The sequence below is a fragment of the Pseudorca crassidens genome, chromosome 11, assembly GCF_039906515.1.
Source record: "Pseudorca crassidens isolate mPseCra1 chromosome 11, mPseCra1.hap1, whole genome shotgun sequence".
In the NCBI taxonomy this organism is placed as follows: Eukaryota; Metazoa; Chordata; class Mammalia; order Artiodactyla; family Delphinidae; genus Pseudorca; species Pseudorca crassidens.
Genome location: NC_090306.1, coordinates 58,994,242 through 59,013,761, shown reverse-complemented (window position 1 = coordinate 59,013,761; position 19,520 = coordinate 58,994,242). Strand labels below are relative to the sequence as shown.

The window sequence follows — 19,520 nt, the reverse complement described above, 5'->3', positions numbered from 1 at the left end:
TTGTTCTGATGTCCCGACACATATGTATATCTAAACAAAAAATCCTGACTGCAAAAAATACAACCCTACACTATCAAGGGATGGAATTTGGTTTCATTTATATTTGGATCCTCTAGGCGCAAGGCCCAATTCATAAGAGAAGGATAATAAATGTCTGTTGGACTAATAAAATTTCAGGAGGGAGAAGACTTTAGACTTATCTTGTTTGCCACTGAATCCCTAGAAGGATATCTGGCAAATAAAAGGCACTCAGTACCTGTAAATATTTGTTGGAAAAAAACAGTAAAATCCCAAGATTTTCTAAAGCTGCTGGACAACTTTAAAAATTGTGACTGCATGTGCAGTATAGGAAAAGGTAAACTTTTTGCCATCTTAGTTATTAGTTATTAGGTAGGATGTTGAACTGAGGTAAGCAGTAGCAGTTCATTCTAATGAAATGAGGAAACAGCTAATATAACCTTCTTCATGTTTATAAGGTATTATTGTTATTCCCAAAACTTTATAAACAGCCCAACCAAATCACAAGTTGTTCAAAATCCATGTATGATTTCAATTAATTTCTGTGACTCATACCCATCTGATCCCCTAAAAAAAAAAAACCCACGCAAGATAATCAGTTTTCTCCAATTTTCAATTAAAAATTACTCAATAATAACTAAAAATATATACACAAATATATTTTAAGAAAAACTGACACTGTAGAAATTCTATTATGTTAGAAAAAAGACATGAGATTCAAATTTTAAACTGTCAAACCAAACCACCTAACCCACCCCTATACACTGAGTGGACACTTAATAGGTAGTTGCTCACTGAAATTAAGCTGAACAGGAGAAAAGTTGTGCTACCTTCCTAGTTATAACGTTTTTCAAAAGAAAACGAAGCAATTTTGGCAGTCACATAAAGACACAAGCTCTATGGTAAGTAACTGTCAGGAGACTTTGTTTACAACATCAAATTTATTTCCCTGGCCCTGTGCAACTGTATGGAATTAGGCAGATGCTCAAATCCATCCCTGCAGAACACTGTCAGACAAAACAAAATACAAAGTCATTCAACAGTGATAGTTAAAGAATATAAAATCAAATGATAAACTCAAAAGAAACTGAACGGGGCAAATTCAAGTAGTTCTTAGAGATTAATCTCTAGATTATGATTTGAGTATGGATAGCTTTAAAAGTATTTTGAAAGGGGGCTTAGGGATCACTTAGTTCCACCGTGACTTCCATGCAGCTTTTTTCTAAGGATTGCCATTAACCATTTTAATTTCCATAAAGTCTGTATTTTACAAGTCTTTGTCTACCCAAATATGCTTGTAAATTATTTAATGTTCCCATTTTAATTAAAAGTTAGTAATTCTGCTACTCAGGACTCCTGATAAGCATGAGATAATCAATAGTACCTATCTAATAAACTGACCTAATTCCTAAACCAATGAAGAAACTTTAGCATTCTATGTAATGTCATCAATGGTAAATGAGATTGACTTTAAAACCTTGAAAATAGCTTAAGGATCCCATTTGCTCGCTTAAATTATCTTTATTAACCTCTTTTAACTTAAAAATGATGAAAACAAAGTGACTTGCCCTAAAATCACATGGCTGTATAAGTGGCAGAGCTGGATTATTCCCAACCCCGTTCAGTATGTTTTTCACCATATCACACTGCTTCTTCTAAGAGAAAACAATACAAAAAATTATGTACCTGGGGAAAAGGTCATGATTTTTTTAAAACTTCACTGACAGAGAAAAATACCTTTTGCAGATCAAATACACCAAGTCTACTTTTATAGATACATACTAACTTACCTTCCAGGAGGCCCATAGTCACCCCTATCATATGGTGGAGGCCGGCCATATGGATCCGTTGGTGGTGGACCCCGGCTATCTGATGTAGGCATGCCGCTGTTAGTTGGTGGAGGAAAGAAAGCGGGGTTCACATGTGGAGCTGGTGGTGGGGCACCTGGAGGTGGTCCAGGAAGATGCGGAGGAGGAGCGAGTGTAAGGGGTGGCCCAAGAGGGCCAGGTGGGCGAGGTGGAAAGGGGCCTGGAGGTGGAGGTGGTCCCTGTTGTGGAGGTGGTGGACCAGGAGGGGGGCCGTAGCCTGGAACTGGAGGTGGAGGCCCAGGAGGAAGCGGACCCAATGGAGGCTGCCCAAAAGGTTGTCCAGGAAAAAGAACTGGTGGTGGAGGGCGATCTCCTCGATTAGGAGGCCCAGCTAAAGGAGGAGGCAGAACCTGACCAGGAGGTGGAGGACCTGGTGGACCGGGTGGGCCTGGAGGACCTAAGGGTGGACGTGGTGGAGTCTGTCCAGCTATAGAATAAAGGGGAGAGAGAGAGAGAGAGAGAGAGAGAGAAAAACACTTCAATAAGGCAGTTTATCTTCACGCCAAAATTATACTTTTAAAGCGTAACTCATAGACCAAGACTCTTTCTCTTTAAATGCAACCCATATGGTAAATGCTACACTAACAATTACAAAGGTGAAGTTTATCCTTACACATTTAGCTAGCTCAATTTATGCTTAAGAAAAACTACTGAAACAAAAACTTTAATAGATTACATTGCTTAGAGATAGTTTCCACCTTTCAGCGTACACACACTTCTTACAGTGAAATCACCCACCTTATAGTCTACTCTGATGCCAAGCTAGAAAGTGAAACAAGGAAAAATGGTCTTGAAAGGATTTTTTAAGAGGTAAGAAAATAAGACGGATGTAAATATTCTATATATAAGTCAAGCAAGTTTGGAGAAAAATAAAGACCTTTTAGGCCAAAAATGGGTATTTCCTCTATGCTGTGCCCCATATGCCATGGAATCCTAGTTTCCAGGAACAAAGGCCGAGTTCCTTTAACAAGATGCTTGATCAAATTTCCTGGATTCCAAAAATAGCATAACAAGGAGAGTAAGTCACATTAATAATGCATTACTTGAAAAAGAGAGAAAAGGAAAAGAGGTATTAGGTAGACACATTTTATCCATGGTAATTTAAGAAAAATTTTACCTGGAAAAGGTGGAGGTGGCCCTCCTGGTCCTGCTGGCCCAGGAAATCTGTCCCCACCAGGAACAGCCCCTGGAAAACGGGCCCGTCCTCTACCACCTTGTGGAAAGGCTGCACGTGAACTGCCTCCCGGAGGACCAGCTTTACCTTCCCCAGACATTTGTCCTGACTGTGTAGCTGCAAATATCCAAATACTCATAAATAGCATTTATTAAAATAGCTGATACATAACCACTGTTAGATATTAGAAACAACTCTATTTCAAAGTTCATTTACACTATATACTAACTTGCAGATGCCTTGGGCCTGTCCAAACTACATGAGAAGTACCAGTTTAGGAAAACATTCATATCTATTTAAGCTCTTTTGAAGCCTCAAAAGATCCAGGCTTAAATGCATTTCCAATAAGCAAACATGAGTTACTTTCAAAAAACCAGTACTCTGCAGCGGCCAAGACCAAAATTCTCCAACAGAAATCTAAATGTCAGTAAGTATAAATCATTTAAATTTTGTAACATTCGTCAGTTGAGTGTTAAGTGCTAGAACATTGAAACAACCACTTGAATTTCTGTTAATTGCCTGATCATCCATTTATCTCTTTAAGTGATAACATTTGTAAGTGTATAATGGCAAATCTTCTCTATAGCCACTTTACTAAGTAGTGAAAGGTCTTGGTGCTAAGCAGAAAATCAACAAATACTTTCTGATTATCAATGGTTCCTCCCCCACCATAACAGACACCCACATAACTTTCCTTCAATCTAAGGATTAGAATGTAGTTTCTTCCTTTTTTTACGATGGGAATGACAGGGCTACAGAACTTGCACAGTGTTGTATAATGCTGGGTCTGTGACATCTAGAGAAAAACGGGAGTAGGTTCCCAGTACACGGGACCAGTCATAATCGGTAATTTAAATCAAATTCAAAGCATGGACTTTCTAAAATGGATTCTCCAATGAACTAAATACTAACTATAAATATTAAGATGACTTCTCCAATATAACATCTAACAAATGCTAGCAAGATTAGTTAAAATGTACAACTTTTAATAAAAGCCTTTGAGGGGTTGCTTACTTTTCCTGGACTGCATTTCAAATTGACTCAGGAACTGTTTATTGCATGGAGTTACAACAGGATTCTGACCATGAAGTTCTCTTTTAGGCAACAGATCCATTAACTTTTTTGAGGATGCTTCAGATCCAACACCAACAAGGGCAAACCTAAAAGATGTTTAAAGGGGTGTGGGTAGAAAGTGAGGAGGGATTAACTGTTATTACTCTTATTAAAAAGGAAATGGTCTGAATTTAATTTTACCTAAGAAAACGGAAAATATTTCTTAGAAATATACAAAGCTCACACTTTGATCTTTAACTTTTTTTTATAACAACACATCACACTACCTACTCACTTTAAGTGTATAGAATTCAGTGGTTTATTTTTTTTAGCATATTCAGAATTTTACAAACATCACCACAATCAATTTTAAAAACAATTTTCATCACTCAAAAAACTCCCCATAACTGTTAGCTGTCACTCCATTTCTTCCCATCCTCCAACCCTAATGAATCACTAATCCACATTCTGTCCCTACAGATTTGCCTATTCTGGACACTTCATATAAATGGAATTATACAGTATGTGGTCTTTTGTGATTGGCTTTTTCCACTAAGTGTAATGTTTTCAAGGTTTATGCATGTTGTAGCATGTGTCAGTCCTTAATTCCTTTTCATGGCTGAATAATATTTCATTATATGGATATACCACATTTCCCAAAAATTGACAGACATTTGGGTTGTTTCCACTTTTTTCATTATCATGAATAATGTCACCATGAAAAGATGCTCAATATCATTAGCCAACAGGGAAATGTAAATTAAAACCACAATGATACCATTTCACATTCACTAACCAAAAAGACAATTAACAAGTGCTGGTGAGGATGTGGAGAAAACTAGAACCCACATACACTGATGGAAAATGTAAAGTAGTGCAACCACTTTGACAAACATCCCGGCAGCTCCTTAAAAGGTTAAATACAGAGTTAAAAATACAATCCAATAAATCTTCTCTCCTGGGAGTTCCCTGGTGGTCTGTCTAGTGGTTAGGACTTGGCGCTTTCATTGCCGTGGCCCAGGTTCAATCGCTGGTTGGAGAACTGAGATCCTGCAAGCCTCATGGCAGAAAAATAAATCTCCTCGTGTATACGTGTACCTAACAGAATTGCAAATACATGTTCACATAAATTGGTACATGAATATTCACAGGGGCATAATTTATAAGAAAAAAATGGAAACTATAAATATTTATAAATTTAACTTCTTTCACTAAATATTTGTCTGTCTATATGAAAGGGTGGTTCTGGAACAGTGCCAAATCATATGGGGACTACAGTGTAACCTATCTTTTTTTTCACATGCTATGCTGATGTTATTATTTATCAGTATTATTACAGAGTTCCCTGTTTACACAATTAACATAAATAAATCAGGTATAATGTATTGGACCAATAATAAACTTCCCCCCAAACAAGACAAAAAAAGTTAATAGTGCAATTTAACCTATTGTTGGCTCCCAGAGAATTTGCACCTTAGAATGAAGAAGAAATGGGATGCTTAGTACAGTTTCCACAGTCAGATCTCATCTCCATGTGCTTCTCAAAGTATGAGTAGCTCACTTTGCTTATGATAATCTATCTAGTGTTTAAAAATACAAAATTATTTTTCAAAATTAACATTTTATAAAACAGCCCCAAATTCAAGCTATTTAATCAAGTAGTAGCAGTGGTAGGAGATATAATATCAGTGTAACCTATTTAGATGAAAGAAACAATTTCCTTAAAAAAAAAAAGAAAAAATATGCTCATGCAAAAACTGGTATATGAATATTCATAGGGGTCTTATTCATAATAGCAAAAATGGAAACAACCCAAATGTCCACCAAATGATGGATGGGATTTTTAAAATGTGGTGTATCCACATGGTGGAATATTATTTAGCTATAAAAAGAAATTAAGTACTGACACATGCTACAACATGATGAACCCTGAAAACATTATGCTAAGTGTAAGACGCTAGTCACATGGGACCACATTCTTTATGATACCATTTCAGAACAGGCAAATCCAGAGACAGATTGCTAATGCATATGCGATTTCCTTTGGGGGTGATTAAATATTCTGGAATTAGACAGTGGTAATGGTTGTATAACTTCATAAATAAACTAAAACCCACTGATTTGAAGACTTTATAATGATGAATTTTATAGTATGTGAATTATATCTCACTAGGAAAAATAAAGTTAAAATAGAAAAAAAAAATGAATGAGCGTCAACTCACAGTTATACAATATTCTAAATTATTCTCAGAAGGACTCTTAGGAGCCTTTTCTCCCTGGTATTCAAAATTGTCCTTTGGGACTTCCCCGGTGGCCCACTGAATAAGACTCCGTGCTCCCAATGCAGGGGACCCAGGTTCGATCCCTAGTGGGGGAACTAGAGCCCACACGCACGCCGCAACTAAGAAGCCTCCATGTCGCAACTAAGAAGCCTGCCTACTGCAACTGAGTCCGCATGCGGCAACGAAGATCCCACATGTCACAACTAAGACCCAGCACAGCCAAAATTAATAAATAAATATTTTTTAAAAAACTAGATCCTTGGGGCTTCCCTGGTGGCACAGTGGTTGAGAGTCCGCCTGCAGATGCAGGGGACATGGGTTCGTGCCCCGGTCCGGGAAGATCCCACATGCTGCGGAGTGGCTGGGCCCGTGAGCCATGGCTGCTGAGCCTGTGCTCTGCAACGGGATAGGCCACAACAGTGAGAGGTCTGCGTACCGCAAAAAAAAAAAAAAAAAAAAACTAGATCCTTGGGGTTCCTGGTGGTGCAGTGGTTGAGAGTCCGCCTGCCGATGCAGGGGACACGGGTTCGTGCCCCGGTCTGGGAAGATCCCACATGCCGCGGAGCAGCTGGGCCTGTGGGCCATGGCCGCTGAGCCTGCGCATCCGGAGCCTGTGCTCCGCAACGGGAGAGGCCACACAGTGAGAGGCCCGCGTACCGCAAAAAAAAAAAAAAAAACTAGATCCTTGGTCAAAAAAGTCTGCCGTCTGATTCAAGATTATCTTGGGTCACAACATTTAGAAATAATTTAATTAATTCACTAATTTAACAAACATTTACTGAGCACCACCTCCTATATCCCAGGCACCATTCTAGGGTTAGGGATACAACAGTGAGCCAAGCTCTTATGGAGGTTACAATCTAAACCTAGTAGGAGACAAGACAATAAACGAGTAAAATACATCATAAGAAAAACTAAAAAAAGGAAACAGTGATGGGGGCAGAAGGTCTTGCATAGGGTGGCCAGGGAAGGGAACTCAAGCAAAATCCTGAATGAAGTGAAAGATCCCAAATGTTGACATTTTGGGAAAAAATAAACCAAAAAGAAGAAACAGTGTAAAGGTCTTAAGTAGCAATGTGTTTGAGGAACATCAGAGACTAATGTGGCTGAAGCAGCATAGGGAAGGCAAAGAGTAGTAGGAGATGAGGTCAGAGAGGTAGTGGGGAAACTGGTCTTAGTGCCTTGTAGGCCACAGTGAAGAGTCTGGGTTTTACTCTGAATAAAATAGATAACCATTAGAAGATTCTGAGCAGGCAAATATTGATGTCACTTTTTTTCAACTTCTGCTATGTGTCATGTATATAGACTGTAGAGAATCAGAGGGAAGGCAGGAACACCACGTAGGAGGCTATTACAGAAGTTCAAGTAAGAGAGAACAGTGGCTCGGATCAGGTAGTAGAAGTGAAGTTCATGAAAAGCAGTCAGACTCTGTACGTATTTTGAAAATATTCCTAGTTACTGAAAACTGGCATATTAAACAATATAAAGTAAGTACATTAAGCATATTTTTTACTTTATTATTCTGCATCTAGCAAATTACCTTTTAAAAAGTCAAAAATCTGAACCTAAAGATTTATATAAAACGAAGCCTGCCACAACATTATTTATAATAGGCAAAAACTGGAAACCCAAATAACCAAAAATTAGAATGGTAAAATAAATTACAGTAGCATACAAGGTATGATGGAAAGAACTTAATACATTAGGGAAGATGTTTAGTGTTAAATATTTGTTTTACTCCGTGTATCAAATACATTATAAAACCTGAGTTGTAATCCTATTGTTTTTGCAGTAAAAATTTAAAAACCTGAAAGTATGTTCACTAAAATATCAAGAGCGATCATCTATGGATGATGAGATTGTGGCTTTTTATTTTCTTACGTTTCGACATCTGTATTTTATAATGATCCCGTAATGATCCTACCTCATTTGTGTAGTTTAATAGTTTAAAAAAATAAAGCAAAACATCCATGTTACATTATTCTTCAGTTGCCCATCTTCCACTATCCCTTAATTACAGGGATAGCAATGCTTCTTCAAACTGTTATTTCAAAAATCATTTCAACCACAGATGGAGAAAATTCAGGAAAACTGGAAAAGAGACCTAATCTATCTACACTCCCAGCTCCACTAGTTTTAGTGAGGTAGATCACAGGATACATGAAATGAGTATGAATCTTTGTCCAAGAACCTCCTGACAATGTAGAAATAAAACATCCTACACATGTGTAGTTAGCATTAACTTCAAGGAAAGTTACCCCCAAAATTGTAATCACTAGCTACTAACTTCCATTAGGGAAAAAAAAGAATTAAAACAAAATTCTTACCCCTTTGACTGGCCATTTGCCCGATTTTCAAAAAATTTTATCTCCAAAATATCATTTACGCCCAAAGAATGAACTGCTTCAGTTAAGTCTTCATCTGTTGTCCACTGCAAGATATTTCCCCCTCATTAACCATCAAAACATATCCAAGATTTTTATTGTTTCCATTTATTTTTTAAGGGTAAACTCAGGATAAACAAGACAAAATGCTCAGTGCAAATTAAGTACAATTACTGCCAGTCAGCCTTCAATTTTTAAATAGCACAAAAGCACCTGAGGATATAATTTTATCCCTTGATAAGAGTTTTGGAAATTAGAAGCTACATACCCTTAGAGAGAACATAGATTTTTTTTTTTTTTTAACTCTTAATGAGTTTTTGGTCTCTTCCAGCTTTCAACTGCTACAACTTTAAATTTTCAATAAAACCAATGTCACTTGTCACTTCTTTTCCTTAAAGGAAATTATTTGGGGAAATAAACTCCATCTTATGTTTCAATGCAAGATGGAAAAAAACAAAACAAAACAAAACAAAACACCTAACATATATTGAGTACCTACCATGTACTTTATATCAACTATTTAATTCTTAAAACATAAAAGTCCTATATCACTCCCATTTTACACATGGGATAGAGAGGTTATAGAGAGGTTAAAGAGCTTTTCCAAGGTTATAAAACTAACATATGTAAAAACTAAGATTCAGAGGCTTACTTAGCAACCATACTCTTCATAACTACATTGCTACTGTCTCCAATATTTAAAAATTGCTCAGGGGCTTCCCTGGCGGTCCAGTGGTTAAAACTTTGCCTTCCAATGCAGGCGGTGTGGGTTCAATCCCTGGTTGGAGAACTAAGATCCCACATGCCTCAGAGCCAAAAAACCAAAACATAAAACAGAAGCAATACTGTAACAAATTCAATAAAGACTTTAAAAATGGTCCATATCAAAAAAAAAAAAACCCCAAAAAACTTAAAAAAAAAAATTTCTTCAGACTGGGTAGTGGGAGATAGATCAATTGTTTTTTTAAAATGTAAACATTTAAAAATAAAATGCTATTAAGGAAATGGAACAGTAACAAGTTTTCATTTCTAGACAACTAAAAAATTTTCAATTATGTGTAACAAATGTTTCTAAGTAGAGATGCAAAAATTCTATAGAACTATTTTAGTAAATATTTAAGATTTAATACTAATAAAATATAGATAACACTGAACATCCAGCTAATGAAACTCCCAACCAATAATAATCCTACAGTCTCATAAATAACCCAAATTAAAATACAATGTACATAGCAGCATTTCCATAAATCAGATTTCAAATTTATGAGCAAAAATGAAACTCAACACGTCTGTAGTATGATTTAGATAATGAAAACTCTTAAAACCAGGAGTTGTACTGTGTTTCTCTCCTGCACTTCTGAATCTCGGTTTGAGACCTTTATGTGAGCATTTTTCTTTGTAAAACTGGGATAGCTGAAGTGTAGGAGTAGTAAAATAAAAAGAATTGATTTGAAGATAAAATCAAACTATATTTAACTGGAATCTCTACCAAAACAAGTTGAATGTCTACAAAATTCAGAACTAGAAGATTTGGAATTTACGACATTTTAAAGGTACTTGTATTTCCCTCCTCGTTGCATAAGCAAGCATGTAGAACCAATCTAGTAACTTCAAATTCTTATTTTATAAAACTGGAGAAAACCAACTACTGAAGCAGTTTGAAATCAATCACCTATGCTTTTATTCATATGTTAAGTCACTTACCCATGTTAGATTTCCAATATATAATGCAATTCTCTTTCCAGTATATGTATAGACAACATTTGGTGCTGCTCCTTTACCCACATCATCACCAACAGTTGGTGGGAGAGTATCCATGTAATCCCGATCTTCTGGGGCATCTCCATTATTTGCAGATGGAGAGATGACATCATCATACAAATCTATCTGATCATGCCCACCATATTCAGCTTCCTGAGATACAGAAATAATGCTCTAGATTATACAATAGTCAGACTACTACTAAACAGATTTGAATGCAAATTCATTCAACTATTTTGTTTTAAACATTTGGTAGAAGACAGAAACAGCCAAAGATCTCAGTACAAATCTTTTCACTTTATGCCACAGACGTATTCTTCTTGAACAGTGCCTATAAAGCGAATTTCTATACAATCAATCCTATTTTCCCACCGATATTTATTATAATACAGGAAATAACATTCCTCTAGGAATAGAATAACATGTAGACAAAATAAAGTAATAATAAAAAACTTTCCATGGAAATAAAATACTCTAAAAGTAACAACACATGAATACAAATAGATGGGCTTACATTTTTTTGACACAAAAATATCACAAAAATCAGAGCCATTACAAATATTTTAATATTTAACAGAAAAATACAACTATTGTTTTCTTTGGTATTCAGTATCTTGCTTCCCAACTCTGAAAGCTATTAGTTTTAGAGAAAGCATAGTGAGCTAAGCCATAGGAAAGGGATAAAGAAATGTGGGTATGTAAATGATTCCGTATGTCACAACAAATGAACAGGGGAAAGAGAAACAATAAATAAAACACAGGTTAAACTATCCAAATTAGTATCTATTAATAGTTTCATTATTCTCCATCAACAAAGAGTTAATGCTTACCTGACTTCTTAGTCAATTGGCAAAAGATATCTACATAGCCAAGAGAAAAGGGATACGAACAAGGATCTAGTAAAGCTTTGCCATTGTCAGCAGCAGAATTAAAGCAATGCTAGTAGATGCCACTTACATGCCCAAGTGATATGCAAGTAAGAGGTAAACGAAAAAAAAGCAAATATGTGAACAGGAGAAAAATGGAAAAATAGGGTTCAATCTGTAAATAAGCACAAGAAAAATGAAATGCAGGTACTGGCAGAACACTGAACACCATTTAAATTGCCTTTGGTAACAGTTACTGGGCCACAGGCTTGACTAGCCAGTATCAGAGGAAAAGTTCTATTTTTATCTTCCTCCCTTTCCACCGCCAAGTACCTAGATGGATGTGAACTATTTTATTCTTATGAGGTAGAATATTTGAGATAATAAGGGAAGAGAGGCAATTACACTTAGGAAATAATAAACTTAGAGTTCAGACATAACTCATATCATCTCCATTAATACAATTCACTAAGGATGAATACAAATGGCACATAAGGAAAAGCTAATAGTTTTAGGGACTATTATATGGATAAAGAATGACACAGAGAAGATATTTGTGATGACTGTGAACAGATCAACAAAATATTTTTATTATAGGCCCCAAGGGAACATGGCTGTTGTTTTGTTATTCAGAAGGGAGCCAGAAAAAGATTTTTTAAAAAAGAAACAGAAAAAGAAGAAAAAAATCTAGAAGGGGAAATACCACTTATAACGCATAGCCAAAGGGACCTGAAATTTGTAAAGTCATTCAGGTAACCTTCTGCATAACGAAGTTATCCAATTTACTGATTATGTAACAGAATCTCTACATAACACTGTTAACCACGTTGAATGTCTGTAACATTTAACAAGGAACAAAAATCTCAAGGTAAGTCAGAGAACAAAACCATCATTAGCAATGGGCAGAAACTAAGACCACAAGTCACTGAATAATGCCATAATTTTGTTTGTACAACAATACCAAAATAACCTTTGAGAACTGAGTTTTCAAAAACCAAGCAACATGATCAAATCGCAGTGATAGCAAAAATTAGAAAAAAGAAGGGTGAGTTTTGTTATGAAGTTTCAGTGTAGCTGAAGCTTCAGGTGGCATGGCTGCAGCAGTGATTCCACACACTTAAGATACTAAAAACCTTCCCGCAAGGGGTAGTGGGCACTTTAGACTCTTTGGCAATCCAGTTCTGTACATCAAGTAGAATTATTATTACTATTATTCAAAAGGAGTTGTGTTTCCATCCTCCTCAGCAGAGACTATAATCACACTATATGGTCTGAGGGAGAGTAAAAGAGAATGCAAGGGTTATTAATAGCAGCACTAAAATAAAAGTATTTAGATTTACACTTTCATGAAACAGGTTAACACAACATGATTTTTCATTAGTTGTAAATCTAGGAAAATGTTCACATAAGTAGACATCATTTACAAGCATAATTGCAGCTACACTAACCTGGTGAATCACCATGACTTACTATTTTTGTCCATCCACGAATTCCTATGTTGACACCAACCAATTTTCCATACTGATATGATTCTACCAATATTTAGGATCAGCCATTTTGTCTGGTAGCTGGACTGCTTCCAATTGGTTGAAGTATGATGCTAATTGAGACCATGGTCCTGGGGTTTGATCTCCATGTGGACTAGTTAGCTTCGCTCAGTTCCAAGGCCACAGCCTGTACTTCTAGCCCCAATGGTATGCATTTGGACTTGGTGAAAAAATATTAATGAATCTGAATACATTTGCCACCATTACTAAAATGCAACTCAAAACACATACTCTTCTGTAGTATCAGTAATCTTCCTTTTCAGCTTTAGCATATCACACCTATCCTCCAGATTAAGGAAAAAAAAATGTATATATATATATATATACACACACAGAACACATCCTACTTTCTGTTCCCACTCTAAAAAGGGGGAAAACGTGCACATTCAGAAATTATGGAAAATGTATATCATGGGTCACAAATAAAGAAGGTGAGCTCTGAAAGTCTATTGGACAAACTTTGTCAAAGAGAGATAGCCCACAGTGTCAAGTTCTACTATGTAGTCTTTTTGATTATTACCATTAGGAAATTTTAATGGCATTCAAAAACAACAAAAAATAATCAACATTACGCCTCTAATTATTTTAGATACCAAATACTGCCCAATTGTAACTATCTACTTTTCATAGCAGCTAATCACCAATAGAGCTGTACATTATATATAAATTCCAGTAGGCAACAGCTCTTAGGGTTTGTTAAAAAATCCACTAAGTTATTTCATTCCCTACATTCTAATTACTATAATCATTTTAAAGGCAAGGTATCCTTTCAAGATTGTACACTTCAAGATTATGTTCCTCATGATATATGAGTAGCTGTTGCCCAGTCAGAGAAAACACTTAAATTAAGATGGATAGTAAAATAACCAAAATTCAATCAGCTCCTTTTAAAAGCAGTGTTTCTCAACCTTTTTTTCATTATCATTAACCCCTCCCTCCAAAGAATTATTTTTTAGACATACTTTCCCTAATCACCTCCCATAAAATTTTCATGTCACAGATATACTGTATACCATTATTGGGATGACTGTGGTATAGTTGTACTATATTTTCACTCTCCCTGATAGGCCCAAGACTGCTTTTGGTGGTCCTAAAATTGTATTAATACCACTCCTGCATTCTATGATACTACCACTAATGGCACAGCAAAGGCCACTTGTTCAAAGTCTTCGCAGTAAAAAAAAAAAAAAAAAAGGAAATTTAATAGTCATTTCCATTTAGAGAAATATAGCAGGGGGAAACGTTTTATTTTGCATTTACAAAATGTATTCTATACCATGGAAGAGAATATAATATACCACCACATAAAATCCAACAGCAAATAATCTAATACATATTTATCTTTTTAAAATACTTCACTTTCTGATTTTGTCTATGTTTCAAGTAGATATTAAAATTAGTTTGTAATCCCTGTAAAAAGCTCAACTAATGGTAAGGAAGCCAACTTGGTACTAAAAATATGCCACATAAACCACAAAGTGGGCAACTGAATGAACTACTCATAAATAATAAAACTGAGTAAGAAGAGTTCCAGCTCCCCTAAACATTTCTTCTATCCAAGTTTCTGAATCAATCTCTACCTACCTCAGTTTCCACCTTACAAGCCTTATCTTAGAGGGTTCTCTATTCAACATAAATTTATCAGAAATAAGATTTCACTGATATTTGCCTAATAAACTTATTTTCCAAAATTAGCTAGACATTGGCTATAGTAGATACACAATAACTAAATATAAACTATAACGACTCATGATATAAAGACAAGTAGAGTTATAAGCATGTCTAGGTCTCTAGCTTCCAAATGAATTTTTTCCCACTACCTATATACATTTTCATTTTAAAGCTGGATGGTCAGATTACTAAGTGAGCACTGCTATCAGTGACCTACCACCAGGTACATCAATAACTAAATGCCACATTAAGAGCTTCTGCTCCCCAAACAAGCAAAATACACACTATTTCAACGCACCCAGCATAAGCTTTCCTGAAGTTCATAGAATCTGACTTTCCTCTCCTCTGCCAACAAAAATTCTACAGATAAAGATACACATAAAGGAGTGGTTTCTATAACACATGACCTGTCAGTGTTATATTTATGTATGTGTCTCCCAATCCCACTACATCGTACTCTAAGGACAGACTATCTAAACTTTGTATCCTTCCTTGTTGGCATATAACAAATACTCAAGATATATTAAACAATTGAGTTAAAAAATTTAATTTAGTTTTGGTCAAAATAAAAATCTATAATTATTAAATATTAGGCTAGTAACTACTACTTTCAAGTACAAATCCCAGTTCAAACTGAATTGATACACACTATAGAGGCTGAAACCACCCACTTTCTTCTCAACTCCAAATCCAAGGTAGAGGTTTGGAAGTTCAAATTCTTCCACTGGAGCAACTGTTCTCAATTTGGTTGGTTACATGCAAAGACCTTCAACTTAAGAACTAAAAGAGCAGCTATAAGGAATAGTTGAGTCCCTTGTGCCTTCTCCCTTTCTCCAATTTCATTCTTCATTCTCCATTCTTAATTCATCTGGTGAAGAAAGGAACTATTCTATAGTTTCACTAACTTTTTCTCACACCATATCCAAATGAAAGTTTCTTCTAAGACAGCAGAATATCTCATATTTTGAAATAGGTTTATTATACTGTTCTTTACCAAAACACACATGGAAAAAAAAGCATCATAAAAGTATGACCATTTAAAATTTAAAAAAATGAAAAATACATGTATCACAAAGAATTTCAAAGCATACTGTGCAATTAAAACTACAGCTCACATTGAAGAACAAAGATTTTTTTCAAATGTTTACAGCAGTTTAGAAGCCAAAGTCATAACCCGTTATACTTAGCAAAACATTTTACTCAACTACAACAACATAAAGAGTCATAGTTGGGACTTCCCTGGTGGCGCAGTGGCTAAGAATCCTCCTGCCAGTGCAGGGGACACGGGATCAAGCCCTGGTCCAGGAAGATCCCACATGCCGCGGAGCAGCTAAGCCCGTGCGCCACAACTACCGAGACTGCGCTCTAGAGTGCCGCAACTACTGAGCCTGCGCTCTAGAGCCTGTGCTCCGCAACAAGAGAAGCCACGCTCACCGTAACTAGAGAAAGCCTGTGTGCAGCAACGAAGACCCAACACAGCCAAAAAAAAGTCATAGTTTACTACAGCAACCAGCAGAAGTAATGTCAGTGCAAAGTAAGAGTGCAAAATAAAACAATCAATAATAATTTTGTAGTTGCCTCTAATTCTGATAAAATTTCAGATAAATATTTCAATGATAGTAACATTATTAAAAATGAAGGATGAACCTTAAAACCCACCAACTATCCTTATGTGGCCATATTTTAAACAGGAATTACCACAGCAAACATTACAAAGGCCAGTGATATGCAAAATAATAACAAAAACAAAGTCTCTTTAATCCCATTAACCGATTGAAAAGTATAAATATCTTTCTAGTAATAATCATGCAACTATGTGTGAAATATAATACTATATGTACAAATCAACAAAAAGTTACATTTTTAAAAGAACCCTTTAAAGCAGTTCCTCATCAGGGTCACAGAATTTTAACCTCTTCTTACCTCCTGCTCAGTCAGCACTAGTTGCTGCACAGGGATAAGCAAGTATCACTACATCCAGCTATACAGGTTAGAGAAATGCCCATTCCAAATTAAACAGGCAAAAGCCTAAAAAATATTTAATTAAAAGGTTCTGAAGAAAGCTCAACTTCTAAAATTGTAGCCCAATTCTTCCTTTATTGTGGGTAGAAAGACAAAGCACATATATTTTCTTGTAAGAAAGCTAATGAAGACTGTCTTGAACATTTAACTCTTCCTTTACTTCCAGATATGGACCCCTTTTCGATGGAATGTTACACTTATTTGATAAATAAAAGGAAAAGAAATTTCCTGAGAAGTCTTTGTCTACTGACCTTAAAAAAGGATTAGAATCTGACTCTGTTTAGCACTCAAGGTAATTTTCTAAACTGTCATTGACACAACTCAGGCATCATATATCCAAAATATAAACACAACAAAAAAGAAAAATTTTTAAACTTAATGTTTGATTACAGTGGGTTACATTTAAATATTCAGTCTTTAACGGAGTAGGAAACATTTAAAGCTAATTGCATTTTTTTTCTAATATTTAAACCAGGGGCACAATCATCCCTCAAAAAAACCAGAAAAGATTTCTAGCTTTCCCTATTTAAAATAAAATCTTTAGCCCCTAGTCAGAAATAAGATCCTTAATGGAAGGGGGAAAAACCCACAAAAACACATTAACCAGAATTTTACTAAGCTTCTCATATGGACCTGGAAAATATAAGAGATAAAGCGATTAGGTGCACTGCAATTACGCACAATTTAATTTTTTAAATGTGTTACTACATAAAAGGGAGTAGAGATGTGAGCAGTAGGCTTACAGCTTAAACGTCACTACTCTAGTAACAACCCTTCGCAAGGATGCCCAACATCAGACATCATAGCTCCACAGCTAGTCCTTCTAGGCTACTGTGGCCAGTGAGATACCGGAAAAACCTTGCATTCTCACTTTCTCCAGCCTTTCAAAACCCCTCGGAGGACAGTAAACATTTTGTTTTCGGAAATCGGGTCACAGCTACAATCCTTTATTTTAAAACCAACACGACGTGAATTTCGGGTGAGATTCTTTCATCACACCTCTTATCTCTCGGTGAGCTACCGCCTTTTTTTGTTCCATCCAGCCCTAGGGCGTCCAAGTCTCCTTTTCGCCCGGGCCACCTATCTTCACAGGTATTTTCATCACAAAGGCCAAGCACGAACGACTGGGCCTCAAAGGCACTACAAGCCCTGGGCCACCGAGGCAGGGAGGCAGCGAACCGACTTTTTAAACACGAGCCATGGGTCCGAAAGTCAAAGGACTTGTTGCAAACTTGCCCGCCACGAAGCCGCCTTCCCGGAGTGTAAGGGGAGGAGGAAGAAGGCGCCACGCCGAAACCTGTCGCAAACACGAGCAGGAGAGCGCAGGAAGCAGAGCGCGCGGGATACAAAGGGCCGTGAATGCGGCCTTCCATGAGGCGACCGTGCGCCGACAGAGACAAAATGGAGCGACCGGAAGAATCGGAGCCCGAGCGGCAGGGCCGGGGGCGAGACGGCGGCCGGCGCGCGCCCCGCCAGGCTTCCTCCTCGCCCCGGCGGCCGGGGAGGGGGCGCAGGGGCGGCCCGTTCTCCCCCCGCGCACAAGCCGCCCCTCCGCCCAGGCCTAACACGGCGGGAAGCGCCCGCCGGCCGCCGCCAACAATGGGGAGCGAGGCAGCGGAGAGGGAGGGGTCGGCGGCGGCTGCACGGCGGCCCGCGTCCGCGCTCGGGGACCCGCGGCGGGTGGCGGCGCCTGCCGCCCGCAAGACGACGTGCTAGAACGAGGGGTGAGGGGGCGCCGCGCCTGGGTCGGGCGGTGCGGCCCACAGGCGCCAAGGGCGCACGGGCTGCAGCCGCGGCGGCTCGCGGCCCACGGTGGGCCCCGGGTCCGCATCCCGGCCGCAGCACCGCCTACTTCGGCGGCGTGGGCCCAGGGCCCTCACGTACCTGGTTGAACTCTTCGCCCACATCCGCGTAAATGTCTATGTGGTCCACACCGTCCGCCATCTTCCCTCGGCCTCGGCCGCCGCCGCCGCTACCTCCTGCAGGTCCGCCCGCCGCGGCAGCAGCAGCGGATCTAGCGGCGGGGGCGGGGCGCGCTGCGTCACTTCCGAGGGCTGAGGCGGGGGCGGCAGGGGGCGTGCGTCTGCTCCGCTGCCGCCAGTTCCGCAGGCGGAGAATCAAAACTGCACCTCGGAGGGCACAAGCGGTTTCTTTTGTGTGTCTGGATTAGGCTTGGGGGGCGGGGCGGGGAGGGGCGGGGGTGGTCCCAGTCATTTCCAGAGACTGTGGTTTCACGTTGTCCCTGGTAGACTCAAGCGTTTTGTGATATTTTCATTTCTCGGTTTTTCTTACATTTCTCACAGCCAGGGCTTTTAGAGAGGTGGAAGTTTTATGTCACGATGAAATACAAAGTGTAGCTCCGCTTTCTGTGAGCGCCCAGAGAGGATGTCTCACCCCTGCAACCTCAGAGACCAGCAGAATTTCGTTTGCCTTGTAAACGCTAGTTACCCGTTGATGATAATCTTTAGTTATTTGCATGCTACTTGTGTCATTTGCATGCTGTTTATCTTTCCATCTGTATCATTGGCATCTTCTTCTTTCCTCTCCTCTGCGTCCCACCTCCCCCCACCCCCAACCTTTCATCTCTCTTCATTTGTTTCCTCCTTTGAGCTGCAGTTGGTTTTCCCTGGGATAGTTTAAATGCCTCTAACTTGAATGCGGTCCCCCTCGGACCCACCCTATAAGGTGGAGGTATCTTCAGGCAAGGGCTTCACTCTTAGACTCATAGAATGTCAGAAAACTGGAAAAGGTGTCATTAAATCCAAACATCTTTTACAGTTGAGAAAGGGAACAGAGACCTAAAGAATCGGTTTTTCCTAGTGGCATGGTGGTTGGGTATCCGCCTGCCAATGCAGGGGAGCTGGGTTGGAGCCC

The 19,520-nt window shown here is 38.3% G+C and overlaps 1 protein-coding gene across 7 annotated transcripts in view; it reads right to left on the bottom strand.

Moving 5' to 3' along the window:
• Nucleotides 1-18,690, bottom strand: part of CPSF6 (cleavage and polyadenylation specific factor 6) — a 33,691-nt gene extending 15,001 nt beyond the window's left edge. For 5 of the 7 annotated variants that reach the window (XR_010932483.1, XM_067697288.1, XM_067697291.1 and 2 more), the window contains exons 1-7: nt 18,531-18,690; nt 10,484-10,693; nt 8,723-8,826; nt 4,075-4,220; nt 3,004-3,177; nt 2,764-2,874; nt 1,809-2,313 (exon numbers count right to left, since the gene is read on the bottom strand). Coding sequence is in view for 6 of the 7 variants with exons in the window: in XM_067697288.1 (XP_067553389.1) it covers nt 1,809-2,313; nt 2,764-2,874; nt 3,004-3,177; nt 4,075-4,220; nt 8,723-8,826; nt 10,484-10,693; nt 18,531-18,590 (1,310 nt within the window). In the remaining variant the exon portion in view is untranslated. The remainder of the gene's footprint in view (nt 1-1,808; nt 2,314-2,763; nt 2,875-3,003; nt 3,178-4,074; nt 4,221-8,722; nt 8,827-10,483; nt 10,694-18,530) is intronic. The other 2 variants (XM_067697292.1, XM_067697293.1) reach the window with 1 other exon arrangement.
• Nucleotides 18,691-19,520: the final 830 nt, after the last annotated feature.